At 41.7% G+C, this 19,548-nt stretch overlaps 1 protein-coding gene across 1 annotated transcript in view; it reads right to left on the reverse strand.

Annotated features, from left to right (window-relative positions):
• The window catches only part of LOC103673171 (SH3 domain-binding glutamic acid-rich protein), a gene marked incomplete at its 3' end in the record, with an annotated part of 61,267 nt that overhangs the window by 30,639 nt on the left and 11,080 nt on the right, over window positions 1-19,548 (reverse strand). Inside the window, exon 3 of the mRNA XM_008701921.2 lies at window positions 13,749-13,829. Coding sequence (XP_008700143.1) covers window positions 13,749-13,829 — 81 coding nt within the window. The remainder of the gene's footprint in view (window positions 1-13,748; window positions 13,830-19,548) is intronic.

Genomic DNA, 19,548 nt, shown 5'->3' on the forward strand with positions numbered 1-19,548 from the left:
CTGGATTTTTCCAAGATAGTTTAAAGTTCTTGATGTCACTATTGTTACAGTGTTTTCCTTTACAGAAGTGGCTGTTGACATTAGCAGGACATTTAACTAATCTGGGAGGTCCCCTCCCAGAAATTTGGGCTTAACTGATCTTGGAGGGAGTCCTGGCATCCCACAGCATTAACAGCTCCCTGGGAGTTTCTGACCTGCATCCCAGGGTTGGGGTGACTGCCAGTGTCCACCCTTCTCCCCGACCCTCTGGGGAGGAGCCGCTCCAGTCTACCTGCCTCCCCACCCAGCTCACACGCCACCTGGCCCAGGGACAGGCACCTCCGCTGACCACTGTGGGGCTGAGGGCAGGATGCAGGTAGGGGAGAGGATTCCACCTTCCAGGCTGCTCCACATCACCCCCCTCCCCAGGCCCTCCAGTGGCTGGAATACACCTCCTGGGGGCAGGGAGAGTGCTGGGAACCACTCCCAACCGGGCAGGGGCTGGGCCTTAGTTTCCCCCTTCAATTCAGCCCTTTTGCCTTGGTTTTCCTGCACGGTTGTGAGACAAGGGGCAGCAGTTTCTTCAACAGGCAGGCTTCCCCTGTCTCTTTATTCTTTCTCTTCCATCAGGCCTTTTGTTCTTTCTAGAACTCCTATAGTTCACATGTCAGGTCTCCTGTGTCCAAATGCCAGAATCTTGGCTTTCACACGTGGTTTCTACTTCACTGTGCTGGAGTTCACGTTTGATGTATTTGCCCTTGCAGAGCTCCTGGAACCACGATCCGGCCTCGCCCATGTCCACTGTCTGTTGTTCCTCTCGCAATTTCAAATGAGCAGATCCCAGAACGGGTGCTCATGCTCCAGACTTGACCCTCTCACGGCTCCCCTCAAATGTTTCTCCAGGTCTCCAGCTTCCTCATTCATGCTCCTTCAGCGGAAGGCTCCGGAGTCAGCTGCCCGGTTGGTCTTTCTCCCTCAGGTTCCTGGGAAATGCTGCACTTACATAGATATTTTTGCCATCACTCAAAATTGCTTTCAATGGGCGCTCACTAATCACACCAGAAAAGGAGTATCAAAACTTTTCATCACGCACCACTTGGGGCCAAAAATTCCATGATGCAGACAGATCATCTGTGCGCCCTTCATCAGACACGGATGGGTCCAAAGAGCAGATCCACCTTCCAACAGGGGAAGCAGCGTGACTCCCCCAGGGGATGGGAAACCTCTATTGAGTTAGAACTTCCTGGGATGGCCGCGGTGAGAAGGACAGTGCTCCCTGGAATGTAGGGATTCTGACACCCAGTAGTCACCCCCATGGCGTTCTGTGAACGTAATGCTCTAACAAGGGCATGACCATCCTCATCTCCACCAGCAAGAGGAAACCTAATTACATATACAAGTGGATATATGCCACTGATAGCTTAATAATATTCCCCTGACTAAAATAATGTATAAAAGATACTGATCCAGGGCACCCGGATGGCTCAGTCGGTTAAGCCTCTGACTCTTCGTTTCAGCTCAGGTCCTAATCTCATGGGTCATGGGATTGAGCCCTGTGACAGGGAGTCTGCTGGAGATTCTCTCTCTCTCCTTCTCTCTCTCTTTTTCAAATGAATAAATAAGATCCTTAAAAAAAAGAAGACATTGATCCTAGTGCTTCTTTGCCTGACATTTGACAACCACAGTATAGGTTATCAACCATAACTTCAGTAATTCGCTTTAAATGTTACCTTAATCATATCTTTACTTCTTTCATTTCAATCTAGCATGTTCTAGAACAGTAGTTTTCACTTAGGGATTCCCCTCAACTAATCATACAGTTGTATTAATATATAGGGGTTTAGAACCTAGTCCAGACCTGCTGACTCTCCTTGTTTGATATTCTTGATATATTCCTACCACATATGGTGAGAATGTGCTTGGCATTTATGGTATCTTTCATGGGACATATGCTTGATAATTATATCAAGAGTTTTCCTCTATTCATCCAATTTTTACAAATAAGATATAATGTTTGCTATCTTTGAAAACAGGCTTAGTGATTATGTTTACAGATATTTTGTCTAAAACTTTTTGGACTGACTTTATTATTTTGTTTTGCATGCCACAGAAACAACCACATTTTCACATCAGGTGCATTATTCTTATTATAATCCCCATAAAGACTTTCATCTTCGAAAAATATCAGTTAAAAAATTAACCACAGTTATTTTAAGTCTTTTGTCATCCACAGATACTTTTCTTAAATTGTTTTATTCTGCTACTTCCCTGAAAAGTTTCGCAGTCCACTACAAGCCCGACTGCCTCACCTTCCCCACAGAATGACCCAGAGCCCCCGAGAAAAGGATTATGTGCCAGGTACTTTGGGGTATAGGCTTCTGATGGCCACACGTAAAGATCACTGGGACTCTACCCGTGGACTGAGTCAGGATTTCCAGAACTCTAGCTGAGAAGCAGATGGGTTCATGAGACTACCAACCCCAGACCCAGCGGAACGAGAATTAATTACATAGAACTGAATGAGTCAGTGAAGGATGAGTATGGTTTTTGTTTGGAATACTGTCGATGTTATTTTAATGTTCTATTTTCTGGATATCTAAGGAAGCCCTCTGTCTTTCCTCTTAAGCTCTTTCTAAATCACAACAATGTAGCAGACTCTATTTTTGTACATTGAAATGAGACATTTGTAAGTGATATTCTCTCCGCCTGATCCCTTTGGAACTCGAACGTTCTTATTAAGTCTTTCTATGTTTCATGGCAATACAGTTATTTGCCTAAGTTCCATAAGAATGTGTATTCGTTGTTGCCAGGACATACTTGGAAACCAGGTATGCAACCAAAGCCTTGCTTGGCGTGTGCCATTAAGAATGATGCTCATTTAATCAGGTAGGACCAGATGGTTTTAAAGAACTAAAGCTGCCTTTATGGAGCTAGTGCTTATGGGCAAAGCCCTCTTGGGGAAAATTGGCCTCATACGTGGCCCCGCACAGCCTGCCTTAGACAAGAACAATATTCCAAAAGCAAAAATCCTGTATATGATACTTAATATCATTTTACAAGCATACGTTTTCTGTGTAATTGTCAAGAGTGTGTATTTTTAGGGCAAGATTAATTTCCTTGCTGATACTTATCCACGATGTTGTTTACTACAAAATGACACTGTGACAAATAATATCATTTCCATAAATCATCAAGTGTCTGTCTTCCCAAAGGACACTTGAAGGACTTTCCCCACGTGTGCATGCATAAGCACCTATAAATCCAAACTGACAACACCAGAGGTTCCAGCACAGTCTGTGCCGCTAATTAGCAGAGTATCTGTGGAAATCATGTAAATCCTGTGGGCTTCAAGCCCCTCCGCTGGGAGGAGAAGAATCCCGACTGGACGGTCTCTTAGCTCTCTCTAGGCTGGGTTTTATAATTCTATGGCCAGCCCCTTCTTCCACTTAGTTAAAGAGAATTTCATGCAATATGACAGGACTTAAGCACAGATCAGGGCAGGATATAAAAACTGAAATTAGATATTTCTTAAATGGGACAAGATAAAACTTAGCAGAAGCTGAAATAGATTTACATATATTAGTATGGATATGTCTCAAAGCATAATGTTGTTTTTTTAAAGAGCCAGCTATAGAACACTCTAAAAAATGTGATACCAATCAGGCATTAAAAGTACAAAACAACATATGTATTACTTGTGGAGATAAATATACAGTCTATATATACATACATATATATATGTATGTATGTATATATAGTTTTATATCGAGTTTTTTTTTTTAATTCATGATGCTGAGTAAGGGAAGGGTTAAGGAATAGGCAGGGAGAGGCAGGGGGCCCCTGACTAGGCTCTGAAACTATTCCTGGCAGGCAGAAGCTAAGCCAGAGGGAACAAGAGATAAGGGAATAGACCAGACCACCTGGCCCTGATGTGAGGGAGCATTTGTCTTTGGCGGCTACATTGTAATCACAGAAAATGACCAGACCTCAAAGAAGTCAGTCATTAAGGGCGTTATCCACAGTCCTTGCTCAAACCAAGAGGGCACAGGAATCTCAAGGCCTCAAGCTTCCTGGTCAAGTTTTTGATGAGAAACTGCCACTAAAAGCCCTCAGCGGCAGCCCATTCAGGACCCCTCTCACTGTAGAGAGCTGCTTCTTTCCTTTCCGCTCTCACCTTCACGGAATAAACTTTCACTTCACTTCACCCTTTTGTGCCCGCAAGGTTCATTCTTCGACTCTGTGAGACAAGAACCCCGCGATCCCGCAGCAACGCTGATGGCCCCCAGGGAAGGAAGGACGCCGAGCAACCTCACAGTTGCTCTGTAATGTTTGAGTTTTTTTAACTAAAGCAAATATGGCATCGCACTCACTTTACAGAGGCACGTACATGAATATTTACACGAGTCCCTAGTTTAGTGGTTGCTAAACAGAAGTGTGCGTCAGAATCAAAGAACTTTTAAAAACGAAGATCCTCGGGCCTCTCCCCAGTAGTTCAGGATCAGCAGGTCTGAAGTAGAATTCAGGCATCTGAAGTTTTAAAACTATTCAAGCAATTCTGCCACACAGCAGCCTCTAGTACAAAACAGTACCATTTAAAATAAAATGAAGCAAAAGATACACAAATGGCCAGAACAGCATTACTCACAATAGCCCCAAATGAACACAACTCAAGTATTCATCGACCGGCAGGCGGAGAACTAAAATGTGGTCTATCCACACAACAGAGTATTATTCTGCACAAAAAGGAAAGAAGTCCTGATACATACTAGAGAATGAATGAACCTTGACAACATTATGCTAAGTTAAAGGAGCCGGGCAGAGAGAACAAAATGTTGTGTGATTCCATTTATACCAAATACCAAGAAGAGGAAAGTCTATATAAAAGAAAGTATATCAGTAGTTCCTTCGGGCTGGGAGAATGGTTAAATTGGGGGTAATAGCTAAGGGATGCTGGGTTTTTTGGGGAGTGACTGATGAAAATGTTCTGGAAGTAGATCATGGTGATGGTTACACAACTCTGTGAATATACTAAAAAGCCATTAATTGCATACTTTCTGTGGGTGAATTTTGTGATGTCTGAATTACATCTCAGTACTGTGTTTTTAAGAAGACAACCAAAATTTAAACATTTAATTTCATCATACAACTGAGAAGTAAATTAGATAGAATTACCTGATTTCAGAATTACCTGAAAGTACTTAATAGAAGAACAGAGAATGATACTTACTTTTTTAAAAAAATATTTTATTTATTTATTTGAAAGAGAGAGAGCGTGAGTGGGGAGAGGAGCAGAGGGAGAGGGAGAAGCAGGCTCCCATCTTCAAGGGACTCCACTGACATGATGGTCAAGACATTTTCTTTTAAACGATAAACTTACACGGACAAAAAGAACAGGTGAGAGGCTACTGCATGAAAAGAATGTCTACAAATTTTGAAGGCAGAAAAGGAAACCACTGAATAATAATTAGAAAATAATTAGAAAAAATCTACGACCTAATTTCTTACAAGAAGGGATGTGGGGAAGTGAGAAGCAGATTTTGATTCCCTCCTCAACCCTGATGGCAGGTGACTGCCCACTCCCTGAATAAGTAGGTTTAGTCTCTGCAGATGCTGAACCAGAGGGACTCTGACCTCTTGGTCATGAGGTCAGCTGAGGAGGGGAACCAGAGCCAGGACAAAGGACCTATCTGAGAAATCCACATCTTCAAAAGGAAGACTTTTCTATCCCCCTTCCCAACTTGCTTCCAGAACACTGGCAACCAGAACTACTCCCCACTTATCACCACCACCATCAGCTTCACTATCACAATCACCTCCACCAACATCACCACCTCCACTAGCTCCTTCACCATCACCACCACCACATCCACCACCTCCATCACCTCCACCATCACCAACACCATCACCACCATCACCACCATCACCACCTTCACTACCACCTCTACCATCACCTCCACCACTACCATTACCACCTCCACTATATCCTTCACGATCACCACCACCACATCCACCACCTCCCTCACCTCCACCATCACCAACACCATCACCATCACCACCATATTCACCACCATCACCACCATCACTACCTTCACTACCACCTCTACCATCATCACTTCCACATCTACCATCACCCCCACTATCCCCACTACCACCTCAGAAAATGAAAGATCCTCCCCAGAGAAGCTCACCTAAACTGACAGCAAAAGCCCACAGTCCAACAAGTCATCTTTAAGTCCTCCCATGGTAAAGCCTACCACACAGAAAGTTACGACCATGGATCTAGACCATACATTCAACTCTTTAGCACCTTGTTCTTAAATAGTGCAGGGCCCCCAGACATCTGAAAAAACACCTTACGTAAAAATGTAAAAGGAAACAGAAAGGGGACACAGAGAAACAGAAAATGCAGAGTTGAAGAAAATGTGTAAAAGAAAAACCATATTTAATAAACTCAGAGTTAAGAAAAATAATGAACCTGCATAACAAGAACAGGAAGCTATTTAATACGGGAGTAGCCAACCAAACAAAACAACCCGCCCCCCACAAACAAAAAGACAAAACACAACAAAACACCTTGTGAGAAGTAAACCACGATTGGGGAATAAACGGAAGGTGGAGTAGAAAGTGGAAGAACTCTCCCAGAAAGGAGAAAAAGACAACAACATGGAAAATGAGAGTGAAGAGATTAGAAAATTGGAGAAATAGTCCAGAAGGTCCAGTATTCAAATAAGAGGAATTCTGAAAAGAGCAAAAAACCTGCGAACTAACAGGAAATGAGCCACCGCAGAGGAAGTACCTCCCCCACCCCTTCCAGAACCAAAGGGTATGATTTTGCCGATTCCAAAGGCTTCGCAAGTACACAGCACAAATGACAAGGAAAAGACCTCATCTTCAAAACCGAAAAGAGGACCCTAAAGTCTCCCAGAAATGAGAAAAACAGAAGCAGACACAAGTAAGGATCGACAGACAGACGCGCATCAGGCTCCCCAACAGCTATTCTGCAAATCCAGCCAGAACTCAGAGCAGCACCCTCACACTTCCCGGGCGGACTAGTCCCATCTGTGGGAACGCAGAGCCGGAACAAACCAGAAAGGACAGGGGACGTATGCGGGTTCGCGGCAGGGCCTCCTCAGTGTTGTGATAATCCTTGTGGCGCCATCAGACCTTTCTGATCTGACACACAGAGTAATTTGATTAAAGTTAATTTTTTAATATTCAAGAAACGGTCTTTTCAATGAGAAATGAAAATACACATTGGGTCACAAAGATGCACTTAAGATAGAAATTCACCACACTTCCTCTTCACGGCACAATAAAATCAGACACTAAATTTTTAAATAGAATCCGATGGTCCTGAAAGCAAGGAAGTTCAACGTGCTCCTCAGTCTTTGCGCAAAGCTGGTACAACAGGGAGCACAGGATGAGTGCTCCCAGCCCACCAGAGAGAGACCTGGAGGCACGTTTCAAGACACCCATGCACCTTTGTCTCACTAAAAGCACTACCGGCAATGTATCCTCAGGAAATACTCTGAAAGAAAGACATGTTTCATATCAAGAATCACTGTGGAGTTATTTATGATTTAAAAAAAAAGTGAGCAAGAAATGTTCAAAAATATAAGCATAATAAAGAAAATTATGGCACCCCCAACTTGATAGACTATTACAAGAACTCTCGAAATGACCATTATGAAGCTGTCACAGCAGAAACAAGTATATGATACAATAAGATAAAAATAAAGGAATAAGATAACTCAGGATATATCCATTCAACAGAGTACTAGACAAAGTTTGAAATGATCATTACGAACAACAACACATTACAAGCAAAGAAATGCAGAGAACGTGATGCCCAGGAGCTGCTGTGAGGTGGAGGGGAGGGGGGTATGCTGCTCTGCTACTCCTCGGCCCCTCTGTTCACTGTGACTCCTGGGGCAGAGGGGGCTCCGCCTAAGAATTTGACCTATAAAAGATTAAAGGAAAACTCTCCTTTCTAAGCTTTACCAGACTACTATTGACCTGGGATAGTAAAATCTTTGTTAAAAAAAAACAAAAAAAGAAAGAAAGAAAAGAAAACATCTTTGTTGTTTACAAAACTCCTACTGGGTCTTCAGCTGTAAAATCTAGACTCTCCTTCCACCACCCCACTGGTCTGGGGTCTCCAAACCCAGGACCGAGAAGTAGCAGGAGTCTGTCCAGCAGGTGGCAGGAGCAAGAAAGCAGAGTCGAGCGCCTCCACCCACCACCCGTGACCCAGGACCCACAGTTCCAGCGGCAGGAATGAACAGGCGCTCTTTAAAATGATCCAATGTTGGGGGCGCCTGGGTGGCTCAGTCAGTTAAGCATCCACCTCAATTTCAGTTCAGGTCACCATCTCAGGTCATGATCTCAGGGTCATGAGATTGAGCCCCGCTTTGGGCTCTGCACTGGGCGTGGAATCTGCTAAAGATTCTCTCTCTCCCTCTCCCTCTGCCCCTGCTTCCGCTCTCTCCCTCTCTATATAAAAATAAATGAAATGAAATGAAATAAGATAAAATAAAATAAAATACCAGATACTGCCATATTATCTTGTCCGTGGGAAATGCCCCAGAGATAACTGACCATGTGTAATCCCCCCTTCTCACCACCAGTTAGTTCTCTTTTTGACCCCCCTGCCAGCCTGGCTTCTGTCTTCACCCCTCCTCCGAAACTGCTTTTGTTATGGCCACCAAGGATCTCTGTGTTGTCTAGGCCAATGGTCACTTATTTGTCCATACCTGACTCAATCTCTCAGAAGCATTAGACCCTCTTCTGTGAAAAACGCTCCTCCTCAGCTGCCTTCACACCACACGCTCCTGACTCTTCAGGTGGCCTCTGCTTACCCTCTACCCAGTTTTAAACTTGGAGCACCCCCAAGCCCGGCCTCCTTGCTGTCAACCCCCCTCTCGTTACTTTCGCTCCAACCACATGCTAGCAGATTCCACGTGTGCATCTTCAACCAGACCTCAGTGAGACACATCAATCTGCAACTGCCCACCTCACTTCTTCTCTTAGATGTCTCATTCAAACTTAATATCACCTTGTAAATATGGTCCTCCACCAAAGTGAATGTCTACACCCAACAACGAGAAGCAATCATCTGTTCCATCCCTACCCCCATATTCAATCCATCAGCAAATCGTACCAATTCTTCCTCCAAAAAAGGGCCCAAAATCATCCACTTCTGTGTAGTTCCATCCCACCACCCCAGTCCAAGCTGCCATGACATCTCATCTATGTTACTATGATAGTTTGCACCCTTTTAGTCCATTCATCCCATGGTAACCAAAATGAGTCTTCAAGAAGCAAATAAGATTACTTCTTCACTTAAACCTCTTACAATGTCTCCACTACACGTAAGATAGAATCCAGAGCACCACTATGGCCCATGGGATGTCTACCTGCAGCTCCCACCTCCTGTGGTAACTCCACCCCTCATTTCAGCAACGTGGGCCTCATGGCAGTTCTTAGAACTTTCCGTGCTCTTTCCTGCCTCAGGGACTTTGCACTTGCTCTTCCCTTTGCCTTCTGAAACAGTCTTCCCTCCACCTTTCCCTTCCATATTTAAGACACAAGTGACCTGAGTGCCCCCACCAAGAAATGTACCTTAACACCAAGGTACTATGTCTTAAACATAATAAGTAAACTAACATGACCCAGTTAACAAACTCCTATACCATATAAAACTCCCATACAAAACTCCTATGCCAAATAAAAAAGAATGAATTGCATGTGATAGCCTTTTTTAAACTGTTAATAGGATATATGATATGTGTTTCATTTAAGTTGACCAAAGCAAGAAAGACATTTCACTAAAGGGGAAGGTTTTCTTCCTCATATAAAACCATTAAGCAACTGTGAAATCCACATGTTACCTTTGGAAAAGAAATTGGCGCTAGACCTTCGTGTGTTAACCTAAGCACTAAGATGTCCCAAATGGCATTACCTGAAGAATGCTGACATATGAAAGACAGCACAGCCACATGCCTCTGAGACAAACCCATCTCTATAAGGTAGGATTTTGAGTTGTTTCTCCTACAATGGGAATTAATTTGGACTCAGTCATCGCAAATCTCTTTTGAAATGAAGCTGAGTATGAACAAAGAAAAATTAATTAAGAAATAAATGAATTAAATAAATGTGTACTTGTCTTATATCTGTGGAGAGTCACATGTGAGATTCTTGGCAGAAGTAAGGATGCAGTGGAATGAGCCAGGTGATCTCCATTAGACAAATTCATGAAATTGGCTTTATTGGCATAATTCTGTATTTAATTGACATGACTATACATAATCAAAGATGAAACAACACCAGAAGGAAAAAAAGCTGTTGAGATTTATCTTGTTCTTGTGTCTAGATCTTACCTTCCCCCTCTCTAAAAAAAGCAGTCAACTCTCTTTAAATAGAAAGGATTAATATAGGGTGAGATATTATTATAAAATTAACTAAAATAAGCTACATGAGAAGTCAATTCATTACAAAATAATTTCACAAACACAACCTGGGAACTCGAATTTTTACATATTTATTTTGTGTATTTAAGATTATTGAATGCAGTATTTCTTAATTTTGGTATTGTAGGACTTACTACAAAAAGGTGTAAACATAGCTAAAATATGAAAAAAGCATAGTTTTAGACCATGCTGTAGTAAAAACCTTGCAATATTCTCACCTCAAGAAGCTGGAACATCAACAGAAGAATAGGCCTAATCCATGCACGAGAAAGCAGTTGATCAAGATTAGCAGAGATCAATGAATTAGAAACCAGGAGCACAGTAGAACAGATCAACAGGACTAGAAGCTGGTTCTTTGAAAGAATAAATAAAATAGATAAGCCACTGGCCAGACTTATTCAAAAGAATAGAGAAGGGACCCAAATTAATAAAATTATGAATGAAAAGGGAGAGGTCACAACCAACACCAATGAAATAGGAAGGATTATTAGACACTTTTATCAACAGCTTTATGCCAATAAATTAAGCAAACTGGGAGAGATGGAGGCCTTCCTGGAAACCTATAAACTACCAAGACTGAAACAGGAGGAAATCGATTTTTTAAAAAGACCAATTAATTATGAAGAGATTGAAACAGTGATTAAAAACCTTACAAAAAACAAAACTCCAGGGCCTGATGGATTCCCCGGGGAATTCTACCAAACATTCAAAGAAGAAATAATACCTATTCTCCTAAAGCTATTTCAAAAAAATAGAAAATTCCCCGGGGAATTCTACCAAACATTCAAAGAAGAAATAATACCTATTCTCCTAAAGCTATTTCAAAAAAATAGAAACAGAAGGAAAGCTACCAAACTCATTCTATGAAGCCAATATTACCTTGATCCCCAAACCAGGCAAAGACCCCATCAAAAAGGGGAATTACAGACCGATACCCCTGATGAATATGGACGCCAAAATTCTCAACAAGATCCTAGCTAATAGGATCCAACAGTACATTACAAGGATTACCCATCAAGACCAAGAAAAGCCAAGATATGATCCTCTCAATAGATGCAGAAAAAGAAAGCGACAAAATACAGCATCCTTTCCTGATTAAAACCCTTCAGAGTGTAGGAAAGAGGGTACATTTCTCAATCTCATAAAAGCCATCTATGAAAAGCCTACAGCAAATATTATTCTCAGTGGGGAAAAGCTGGAAGACTTTCCCTTAAGATCAGGAACACGACAAGGATGCCCACCCCTGCCACTATTATTCAACATATTACTAGAAGAGAAATTAGGGAATCCATCCCATTTACAATAGCACCAAAAACCATACGTTACCTTGGAATTAACTTAACCAGAGACGTAAAGGACCTATATTCTAGAAACTATAAATCACTCTTGAAAGACATTGAGGAAGACATAAAAAGATGGAAAGATATTCCATGCTCATGAATCGGAAGAATTAACATAGTTAAAATGTCCATGCTACCCAGAGCAATCTACACTTTCAATGCTATCCCGATCAAAATACCAAGGACATTTTTCAAAGAACTGGAACAAACAGTCCTTAAATTTGTATGGAAACAGAAAAGGCCCCGAATCTCCAAGGAACTGTTGAAAAGGAAAAACAAAGCTGGGGGCATCACAATGCCGGATTTCGAGCTGTACTACAAAGCTGTGATCACAAAGACAGCATGGTACTGGCACAAAAACAGACACATAGACCAATGGAACAGAATAGAGAGCCCAGAAATGGACCCTCGGCTCTTTGGGCAACTAATATTTGATAAAGCAGGAAAAAACATCCGGTGGGAAAAAGACAGTCTCTTCAATAAATGGTGCTGGGAAAATTGGACAGCTACATGCAAAAGAATGAAACTTGACCACTATCTCACACCATACACAAAAATAAACTCCAAATGGATGAAAGACCTCGATGTGAGACAGGAATCCATCAAAATCCTAGAGGAGAACATAGGCAGCAACCTCTACGACATCGGCCAAAGCAACCTTTTTCATGATACATCCCCAAAGGCAAGAGAAACAAAAGATAAAATGAATTTATGGGACTTCATCAAGATTAAAAGTTTCTGCACAGCCAAGGAAACAGTCAGAAAAACTAAGAGGCAGCCCACGGAATGGGAGAAGATATTTGCAAATGACACTACAGATAAAGGACTGGTATCCAAGATCTACAAAGAACTTCTCAAACTCAATACACAAGAAACAAATAAGCAAATCAAAAAATGGGCAGAAGATATGAACAGACACTTTTCCAATGAAGACATACAAATGGCTAACAGACACATGAAAAAATGTTCAAAATCATTAGCCATCAGGGAAATTCAAATCAAAACCACACTAAGATACCACCTTATGCCAGTTAGAATGGCAAAAATTGACAAGGCAAGAAACAACAATTGTTGGAGAGGATGTGGAGAAAGGGGATCCCTCCTACATTGTTGGTGGGAATGCAAGTTGGTACAGCCACTCTGGAAAACAGTGTGGAGGTCCCTTAAAAAGTTAAAAATTGAGCTACCCTATGATCCAGCCATTGCACTACTGGGTATTTACCCCAAAGATACAGACGTAGTGAAGAGAAGGGCCATATGCACCCCAATGTTCATAGCAGCAATGTCCACAATAGCTAAATCGTGGAAGGAGCCAAGATGCCCTTCAACAGATGACTGGATTAAGAAGTTGTGGTCCATATATACAATGGAATATTACTCAGCTATCAGAAAGAACGAATTCTCAACATTTGCTGCAACATGGACGGCACTGGAGGAGATAATGCTAAGTGAAATAAGTCAAGCAGAGAAATACAATTATCATATGATTTCTCTCATCTATGGAACATAAGAACTAGGAAGATCGGTAGGGGAAGAAAGGGATAAAGAAGGGGGTGTAATCAGAAGGGGGAATGAAGCATGAGAGACTATGGACTCTGAGAGACAAACTGAGGGCTTCAGAGGGGAGGGGGGTGGGGGAATGGGATAGACCGGTGGTGGGTATTAAGGAGGGCACGTATTGCATGGTGCACTGGGTGTTGTACGCAACTAATCAATCATGGAACTTTACACTGAAAACCAGGGATGTACTGTATGGTGACTAACGTAATAAAAAAATATTATTATAAAAAAAAAAACAAAAAACCTTGCATTATCTCTATGTGTAAGACTTCATCAGAATGAGGAATATATTTAAACTATGTTAATTTAAAGTCCATCATTAATTAAACAGTCTTGGATGCTGATTCCTAGCTTCACATATTAGACTTGCATGGAGCCCCAATGGGGTGTTCAAGCTTACCTTTGAGCCTGGAGGGGGAGCCAAACCCAGAAATGAATAAATAATATTCTCTTCTTTTGCAGAGAAGAAAGAGTCAAAATCCTTGAAGCAAAGAAAAAGAATGTTTAAACCCCACTGTGCACTTGTGAGCCAAAATATTTACCTAAGTTGATCTTTTTTATTAGTCATTAAGTTAGAAGCTAACACAAAAGGTTATCCCAGTTTGCTCTGTCAAAGATGACTGACCCCAAAAGTGAAGGAATCTCTAACCATGAACTTTACATTTGCTTGTATCATTACACGGTGCGGAATACACAGCAGTGAGAACAGACCTGTTTGTGCTCTGGAACTGCTGACAAGACTCAAGATATACAGAGTGAAAGGATTCTCCAAAAAGTGTCATATCTTTAACTGGTTTCCTTATAATTTGGCCCTTTGGATTTGGACCCTGATCAGCTGAGACTAAGCCAACATGGGATTTCTCTAGAGTTACACAATAGCTGCTATGGGACAAGACCCATCTCAGACCTTATGACAGCAGGAGCTGCAGGATTATGGAAGGCTTACAGTGACACTTGTTTTGGCAAAGTGGGAAAAACTACCAAGTCAGGTGAAACCTGGTAGCTGATTGAAATCTGGAGCTCAGTGAAGCCCCCCACCCACCCCTCATAGGCCCACCCGGAGGTCCAGCCCTAAACTCACTCGTCAGTAGTGTGATTGTCAATAACTCAGAAGAGTTTCGTTTTATATAATTAAAACCTAGGAGATATTCCCCAGACTACTTCATGACTGCCAATCTTTGTCATCAGAGCAGCGATCGGTTTCTTCACACACTGAGGGTAGTGTGTCTGGCCCAGCTTGAACAGACAGCACTCAAACCCGCTTAGTCATGTTACTGACCATCCTACTCATGTGTGTTAAGAAGCTTAAAACCAAATACAGGCCACTGACATTGGGAAGAAAATGTTTTGTATTCTTCTGTGTCAATCTTACCCAAAGCTTTGTTATTTTCCTACCTGTTGCCCAGATTCAGTCAGTGGTTAATTCTTTTACACCAAGTGCATTTTTGTAAGCTGCCTCAAATCTTAGCTGAAGGAAATAGAGCATCAAGAGCAAGGGATGCTTTGGTGTTGATTCTGGAACATGCACTCACAAGATGTTAACGACTGCATGACAGACGGGCGCCTGGGCGGCTCAGTCAGTTGAACATCGGATTCTTGATTTCAGCTCAGATCATGGGCTCAGGGTCATAGGATCGAGCCCCACAACAGGCTCCATGCTCAGTGGGGAGTCGGCTTGAGATTCTCTCTCTCCTTCTCGCTCTGCCACTTCCCCCACCCATGTACATTCTCTCTCTCTAAAATAAATAAATAAATCTTTTTTAAAAAAAGATTTAAAAAATCTTTTAAAAAAAGATTTATTTATTTATTTATTTGACAGAGAGAGAGAGAGAGAGAGACAGCCAGCGAGAGAGGGAACACAAGCAGGGAGAGTGGGAGAGGAAGAAGCAGGCTCCCAGTGGAGGAGCCCAATGCGGGGCTTGATCCCATGATTGTGGGATCATGCCCTGAGCCGAAGGCAGACACTTAACAACTGAGCCACCCAGGCGCCCCTAAATAAATCTTTTTAAAAAAAAAGATTACATGATAAAATGCATTAGTAGTAGTAGAGAGTAGGTGAAATATAATAAAGTACATTTATTGTATTTTTCAAAAATTCCATAAAGATCTATAACTTCTCTAGTTGGCCATCTCTAGAAGCTTTCAAATCAAAAAGGTTTTCTTTTTTTTTTTAATTTTATTTATTTATTTCAGAGAGAGAGCGAGAGAAAGAGAGCATGAGGAGTGGTGGGAGGGGCCAGAGGGAGAAGCAGACAGCCTGCTGAGCAGGGAGCCCGATGTGAGGCTCGATCCCAGGACCCTGAGATCATGACCTGAGATGGAGGCAGACGTTTAACCGACTGAGCCACTCAGGTGCCCCCAAGAGAGGTTTTCTTATCATTGAGTGAATTGTCTTTTGCTTCAGTTTAGATCCAAATAGCTTCTTTCTTTTTTTTCTTTCCTTTTTTTTTTTTAGGTCCAAATAGCTTTTCTAACATCTGAGGACTGAGCAACAATTTGTCATTATTTTTGACTCTATTTTGACACTAACAAAGAGATGCAGAAAACAATGAGTATGAAATGGTTTTTCAGCTTCTAGTTATGGTAGTATAGCCGATTAGATGCCCTGAAACACTATCTCAAAAACAATTTTGTGAAGAAGCCAGATTAAGAAAAGGAGTATAGAGGCATTGCTGAGCTGCTAGAAAAGGAAAGACATTGCCGGGTGAGACCAGGGATTCTAAGAATAAGCACATTTTAAGGCAGAGTTTCCGACAAAACCAGTAGATCTTTACGCCACTTTGATGCCACAGAGAGTAAAGGCGGGAGTGGATAAAGTCTAGAGTCTAAGGTGGGGAGTTTTATAAAAGGAGGCAGCAAGGCAGGGAGTGAAGGAGGCAGGCAGACGGGGCAAGGAAAAAGTTTCCCCACGAAAGAATGACAATCAGACTGACAGCTGGCTTCTTAACAGCAACACAGAAGTCAGAAGAAAGTGAAATCATAATTTCAACGTCTTTAGAAAAAACAACCTCTCAACCCAGAATTTTAGACCCAGTGAAACTATTTTTTTTCCAGTGAAACTATTTTTAGATATGAGGGTAAAATAAACATTTTTCTGAAAAATGTCATTTTTAAACAAAAATTTAGAGAATTTAGACCAACAGACACTCACTTAAACTTTTTTTAAGGTTTTTATTTATTATTTATGTGAGAGAGAGAGAGCACGTGCATGAGAGAGAGAGCACAAGCAAGGGGAGCTGCAGAGGGAGGCAGAAGCAGGCTCCTCCCTGAGCAGGGAGCCTGACATGGCACTTGATCCTAGGACCCTGAGATCATGACCTGAGCTGAAGGAAGACGCTTAACCAAATGAGCCACCCAGATGCCCCAGACTCATCACTTTTAATGCCATGTAGTTTTGTTGTTTGTTTTTTTTTTTAAGATTTTATTTGACAGAGAGAGAGTGAACAAGCAGGGGGAGCGGCAGGCAGAGGGAGAGGGAGAAGCAGACTCCCCACTGAGCAGGGAGCCCAACATGGGGCTGGATCCCAGGACCCCGGGATCATGACCTGAGCCAAAGGCAGACGCTTCACCAACTGAGCCACCCAGGTGCCCCTTAAAGAAACGTTTCTAGTCTATATTAGACCAAAGGAAAGTGATTCCAGATGTATTATCTACAATGTAAGAAATCATAAGATATTAATAAATATGTGTATAAATCTAAATCTCGACAAGTATTGACTATAAAAACAATAATTACAAATGTCTAGTTTGTGGGGTGGAATGAAGGCCAACCATCTAAAGTACTAAAAAAACAAAACACATCTAAATAGGGAAACAGCGATTAAGTGCTAAGGCTCTTTTAATGCTTGGCATGCACGTAGTTGTACATTTTGTAATTCCTCTTTAAGCTCTTATCACATGACACATTTCATAATAAGTTTTTAATGATGTGACATAGCTTGTCCAGTCCTAACATCTATGCACTGAGAACGCCCTGCCCCCACCCTAACTGGGCTTGGACCCTGCCTCCCTCGCAGCCCTGAGGATGCTTGCCTGTGCTAAATGGCCAATGTCCCCTTCGGTTGTGTTCAGGCCCAGGCAGGCACCCAGCCCTTACCTGGGCTAAGACGCACAGACTCCAACTTGGCATTGACAGACATGTCTGTACTTCCAGTTAGTATTTCTCTGCCAGGTGGGTAACCTGGCCATCGGGTGTCTCCTTTCTCTAGCTAACGGTTGTCTGCCATGCCCTCAGGATAATATCTTCATCTGTCTGCACAGATAGAGCAGCGGGAGTTCACATTGGCAGACACAGGATGGTACCTAGAACTAACGTCGACATCCAGTCCCCTTACTGCCATGGTGCCAGAAATCCACTGCTCAGACTGTAGGGTTCCCGCTACCTGCCACCATCATCAGGCATGGAGTAGGGGTGACCATTCAAGACGAAACCAGTGATTCAACAGAAAGAATAATTATTCTTACAGTAGGCATTTCGATCTTGTGGAAAGACACACTGACTGACCATCCAGATTCACACCATTTTAAACCTGACATAGCCTTGGGAACCCTTAAGTCTCCTTTTAAAATCTGAACCTACAATACAAATAATCATTTTTAGCTACTTTCTAGAAACAAAGCCCTCTGCCTCATCAATGCACTTTTGTTAAGAGTGTCCACAGACTGCAGAAAAGCAAATTTAGCAAAGCTGATCATAAGATACTACTAATACCTCTCTGAAGGCAGAAATGAAAAGAATTAATATTAACGGTTAAACATAAAATAATTTATAGGCTCAGGGCACCTGGGTGGCTAGTCAGTTAAGAGTCCAACTCTTGATTTCGGCTTAGGTCATGATCTCAGGGTCCTGGGACTGAGGCCCACATTAGGCTCTGAGCTCAGCAGAGAGTTGGCTTGAGATTCTCTCCCTCTCCCTCGACCCCTCCCCCTGCTGTCACACACACATACTCTCTCTCTAAAACAAATAAATAAAATTAAAATAATAATAATAATTTGTAGGCTCATCTCATTAGATCCATACTTGTAATAGGGAAATATTACAAAATAATATTCAAAATATTCTATTACAAAATAATGTATACTGAAATACTACAAATATTTATCCAAATATTACAAAATAATCTTCTTTAAAAGTATAAGTATTTTTCTTAGGAAAGGGGAAAACTTTTCTTTTTCTTCCACAACTAAAATGAAAAAAATCACTAGGTCACAGCAAAATGGGATAAGAAATGCCTTTGAGGTTTTCTTGTCAGAGCAAGAAATCACTGCAGAATTTTTACCCTAAGAGTTAACATAGGTTAAAAGCTACATACTTCAATATTTTCTCCACTATAACTAACCTTAATTTAAAAGGACAGTTAAAATAAACAAAAGTAAGAGATTTAAAATACTATTTTCACTGGAAAAGTACCAGAAGAAAAAATGAAATTATTCTTTTGATAATTTCAGAGTGCAGAAAGCTTTCGTAAGTAAGGCTCAGGATCGGGAGCCATAAAGAAAAAAGATTAATGAATTTGTCTTCATAAAAAAAAACTGTTTTAAGTTCTGCATTCCAAAAAAATATCACTTTAAAAACCCAAAAGACAAAAAATGTGGGGAAAAAATCTGCAAAATCTATGGTCGTAAAAGGGCTACTTTCCTTCACAAGCGAGGACTCTTACAAACCAATAAATATTACCTGTAACTCAAGAAAAAAACAGCAAATCATAGGGGAAAAAAGATAGCTCATAAACACAGGAAAAGATGCTCAGCCTCACTCACGTAGACAGAAATGCAAGTCAAAGCATGAGAATATAATGAGAATATAGTTTTCATCTAATAGATTGGCAAAGATCCAAAAGTCTGAATAAAGACTGTCGTCAAAGCCACAGGGAACTGACCGCTCTCAGCTCGGCTGGTGGAAACGAACGTGGGCACAAGTGCGTCACAGGGCCATGTGCCAATACCTTCTGAAACGCAAAGTGCATACCTGCTTTAACTCAGCACATCTTCCGGATTTGATCCTACGTACATATAGTCACACCGAATACAAGGATCCGGGTATATAAAGAGATTTCCGGCAGCATGGTTTGCATGCTGAATGTTTCCTGAATGTTCCCCATTAGAGGACTGTGTCCATAATTACGCCACATACAATGGAACATTTTGCGGCTGTTAAAATAAGGAGTATGGGCAGCTATGCAATGATCTCTGAGATCTGG

This window comes from Ursus maritimus, unplaced genomic scaffold, assembly GCF_017311325.1.
Source record: "Ursus maritimus isolate PB19 unplaced genomic scaffold, ASM1731132v1 scaffold_4, whole genome shotgun sequence".
NCBI classification, from domain to species: Eukaryota; Metazoa; Chordata; class Mammalia; order Carnivora; family Ursidae; genus Ursus; species Ursus maritimus.